The sequence below is a fragment of the Gossypium raimondii genome, chromosome 13 (genome assembly GCF_025698545.1).
Source record: "Gossypium raimondii isolate GPD5lz chromosome 13, ASM2569854v1, whole genome shotgun sequence".
Classification (NCBI taxonomy): domain Eukaryota; kingdom Viridiplantae; phylum Streptophyta; class Magnoliopsida; order Malvales; family Malvaceae; genus Gossypium; species Gossypium raimondii.
In genome coordinates this window covers 29,934,654-29,938,198 of record NC_068577.1, presented here as the reverse complement: position 1 = coordinate 29,938,198, position 3,545 = coordinate 29,934,654, and the positions used below count along the sequence as shown (strand labels likewise).

General features: G+C 34.1%; 1 protein-coding gene across 1 annotated transcript; it reads left to right on the top strand.

The window, feature by feature from the left end:
• Positions 1–325: 325 nt before the first annotated feature.
• LOC105782587 (uncharacterized) lies at positions 326–3,194 on the top strand. Its single transcript, XM_012607415.2, has 4 exons — positions 326–520; positions 1,797–1,914; positions 1,993–2,212; positions 2,689–3,194. Exons 1-4 carry the CDS (start codon positions 369–371, stop codon positions 2,715–2,717), a joined length of 519 nt encoding a protein of 172 aa, XP_012462869.1. The 5' UTR covers positions 326–368; the 3' UTR covers positions 2,718–3,194.
• The last annotated feature ends 351 nt before the right edge of the window (positions 3,195–3,545 follow it).

Here is a 3,545-nt window from a genome sequence, read left to right as displayed (position 1 = left end):
CAATACGCGCTTTCCTGTCACATAAGTAGAAAACGTATTTTGCTGAATGCGTTTTCACTTCTCTATTTAAAATCGATCTATTTTCTTAAATATCTCAAAAAAATAAACCCAAAACCTTTTTTTTTTTAATGTCCTTTTTATTATTATCAAATTTAGCCCACAGACCCGCTTAAACGATTTTTAAGTAGACGATCAAAATGCAGTTAAAGGTATAATATAGACTGTTACAATACTTTTACTGTAAAATTAAATCAAACTTGGTTAATACAGGGACTAAATTCATAATTTTATAAAAACATAGTTTTTAAAGAAGGAAGACGACAGCTTTAACCATTTTCTTGGAGGAAAAAAGGAAAAAAAAAAAAAGGATGGGGAGAGAGGTATCAGAAAGCTGTATCGATAGCTTACTAACCGAAGTGGTTTCAACATATTGCAACCGATTTTACGCTAATAAGCCTGAACTCGCCGCCCGTCGGATCGAAGCCATTGGATATCAGGTCGGCCACCAGCTCTCTGAACGGTAAACCCTTCCACATCTTATCAATACCCGAATTCCCAAATTTTTAATGAGTTAATATTAGCATATTTATGAGTCTGAGCAGCCCATTTGAATTGTGTTTTGGTAACTTTAGCTTGAATTTAAGTTACTCTGATTTAATGTCTCTTTTGTGTGTGTGTGTTTGTCTGTGTCTGGATTTCGAGGAAGGGAGAAAAAAAACCCATTACTTGAGATTGAGTTAAATCGAATGAATTCAGAAAACCCATCTTGATTATGTCAATTTGGGTGAGTTTATGATGTGAGAAAAAGAATGCTCTTAGTTTTAGTTTTGTAGTAATAGTAATACGCCTTTTTATGTATTATGATTTGTTAGTCTTCTGACCACTTAATTTGGAGTTCTGATTGTAGCTGTTGATGGATGCAACTCCTTGCCTTGGCTTTCATAATTATCGGTATTGCTTGTAACTGTTGATATAATTATCTTAGCAATTCCAATTTTTCATTGAGTTTGATGATGTAATGCAAGATAGATGATATGGAGAATAAAAGTTTAAATGATTTGGTAATTTTGATTTGCAGTCTTGAAGACTCTTCATAACTTGTATGCATTTTTTTCTACATGAAACCGAAAAGATCTCATGGTTTTAAGGAATTACTTAGAATAAGATATTGGTCGATGTTTGGCAAAAGTACCGTAGAGGTACTTGTACAAGGAGTCAGATTGCATTTTGCCCCCTCTACTAAAAAAATGGGCAAATTATGGTTCTTGTACATTATATCAAAGAGCAAATTGGTCTCTTCTATTAAAAGTTTCATCTATTTGTACGGTTAAAAACTAGTATGGCTGACGTGATAACCAAACAGTGACATGTATATCACGTGTACCTCATGTTGGCATTAAGTAGCCAATTGTTAACAGTAGAAATGAATGAAATTTTTAACAGAAGGACCAGTTTACCTTTTGATCTAATGTATAGGGACTACTTTGCTCATCTTTTGAGTAAAAAGGGGCCAAATGTAATCTGACTCCTAGTACAAAGGCTTCCACAGTACTTTTTCCATCAATGTCCCTATCCGATTTATTTTTGAACTTGTTGTCTTATGTAATGATCTCTTTACATATAGTGTTGATGTTGTTTGTCGCCTTCAACATCAACATTTGATTTACCATGGGGCCTTTAAGAAGTATGATAGTACCTAATGTATTTGCTGAAATGCATTCTGATATCTTCAGGCTTTGATCATTTGCGAGGTTCAAATGCTACAAGTCGTAATAACAAAGTTTAGTCATTGCCAGGTACACAATGGAGAGGCCACGTTTTAGCGATCATTTAGAAGCAATCAAATTCATCTGCAAGGATTTTTGGTTTGAACTCTTCAAGAAGCAGATAGACAACTTGAAGACAAATCACAGAGTATGTTTAGGAACTGAAACTGACCAAAACTGTTTGTGGTGATGAAGTTTAATGAAGCTGTTGACATTTATCTTGTAGGGTACCTTTGTATTGCAAGATAATCGTTTTTGTTGGCTTACACGCATGTCGATTGATCAATCACCTGAAAATGGAACATCCGAAGAGCTTTCTATCATGGCTGACAACAAGGCTATGCAAAGCATGCATCTCTATTTTCCGTGCGGAATTATCAGAGGAGCTCTATCAAACTTGGGAATACCTTGTGCAGTTTCTGCCGACATATCCAACCTTCCTGCATGTGAGTAACCTACTTGATAATTGCTAATAAATTTTATTACCCTTTTCTAGACACTTCACCATATTTCGAGACATGCAAATTATAAATGATTTTGACTCGGTTAAGGTTAACATTCCACTTTAGGAACTTGGCCAGTATTAGTTAGATTTTGGTTCCCTAAATTATAGACTTTCAAGTAAACTTAAGTGACTTTATTATAGAAATTAGAAAACGGGTGATGTAATAATGCTATCACATTTGCTATCCAGGGCTTTACAAAGAAATCTGGATGATCACACCGATAACACTGGACCATGAAAATCTTACATTCAGTTCATTTGATGGTTCTTTGGTTTTGAATATATCTTTTGATGTTTTCTTTGCCCTTGTTTGTACTGTAATCATAATGATAACATGTTTCTGGAAGAAATTTAAACATAATGAACAGATTTAACATGTATACTTGTTCAGACTTGTAATCTTGCTTTTACTCCCAGGTTCATTTGTGATCCGAATAAAGGCTTGACAAGGATGTTGCGGGGTTTCGAACATACTCTCATTGCTAGTTTAAAGCATGATAACAAGAAGTTGGCTGGAGAAGTAATAGAACCCATTCAGAATGATCAGAAATTGTGGTACATGTAAGTACTTTTTGAACAAAATTACGTGACAAATAGAGTTGGAACATTTTGTATATTGTGAAAACCTTTGTTGTGGAGTTCTTGTCTGTGTATCAATGCCCTTCACTGTGTTGACAAACCGAACCGGTTGGTGGGACTAGTTAAACCCAACAATGTTAAAAAAAAAATGGGAGTGGAGTAGACCAAACTGATGAGGCGCTTTAACGAGTTGAATTGGTTGGTTGTATTAAAATGAAAATTTTAATATTGAACTATAATTGTAGTCCTTGGCATAGTTGATAAACAGGACCAAATCATGGCAATTTATGTATTATTGTCATATTTTGATAATAATTTATTTTACTTATGTATTTGTATTTTTATTTTAATAGTATTGTACTTGCAAATTAACTATAATTATGCCCTGTTTTTGTTGGGGTTTTAAAATCATTTTACTTTTTGAAAACAAAGTAATGGATGGTATTTCAACCGCTCACTTTATTTTCTGGTGTTTACTTACCCTGAAAGCAGCTCCACCCGTCTCCATTACACCAAGTAGCTGCTCAGATACTATTGTTGAGAAGTTGCGGGTTTAATACAAATTATATGCGCTGACACTCGTCATTTAAGTCTGAATTTCCCACCATAATGCTGACGTCAACAACATTATTATTTTTTACATGTTCACTTAAATTTGAAGTTTTTGTGTTTTTTAACTCTTTCTTGAGGGCATT

Bases quoted from the DNA above. Each gene is read 5' to 3' on its own strand.
- LOC105782587 (XM_012607415.2), top strand. From the start codon at position 369: ATGGGGAGAGAGGTATCAGAAAGCTGTATCGATAGCTTACTAACCGAA. The intron at 1,915-1,992 runs GTATGTTTAGGA...TTTATCTTGTAG, and splicing joins ACTTGAAGACAAATCACAGA to GGTACCTTTGTATTGCAAGA. The intron at 2,213-2,688 runs GTGAGTAACCTA...TTTTACTCCCAG, and splicing joins CATATCCAACCTTCCTGCAT to GTTCATTTGTGATCCGAATA.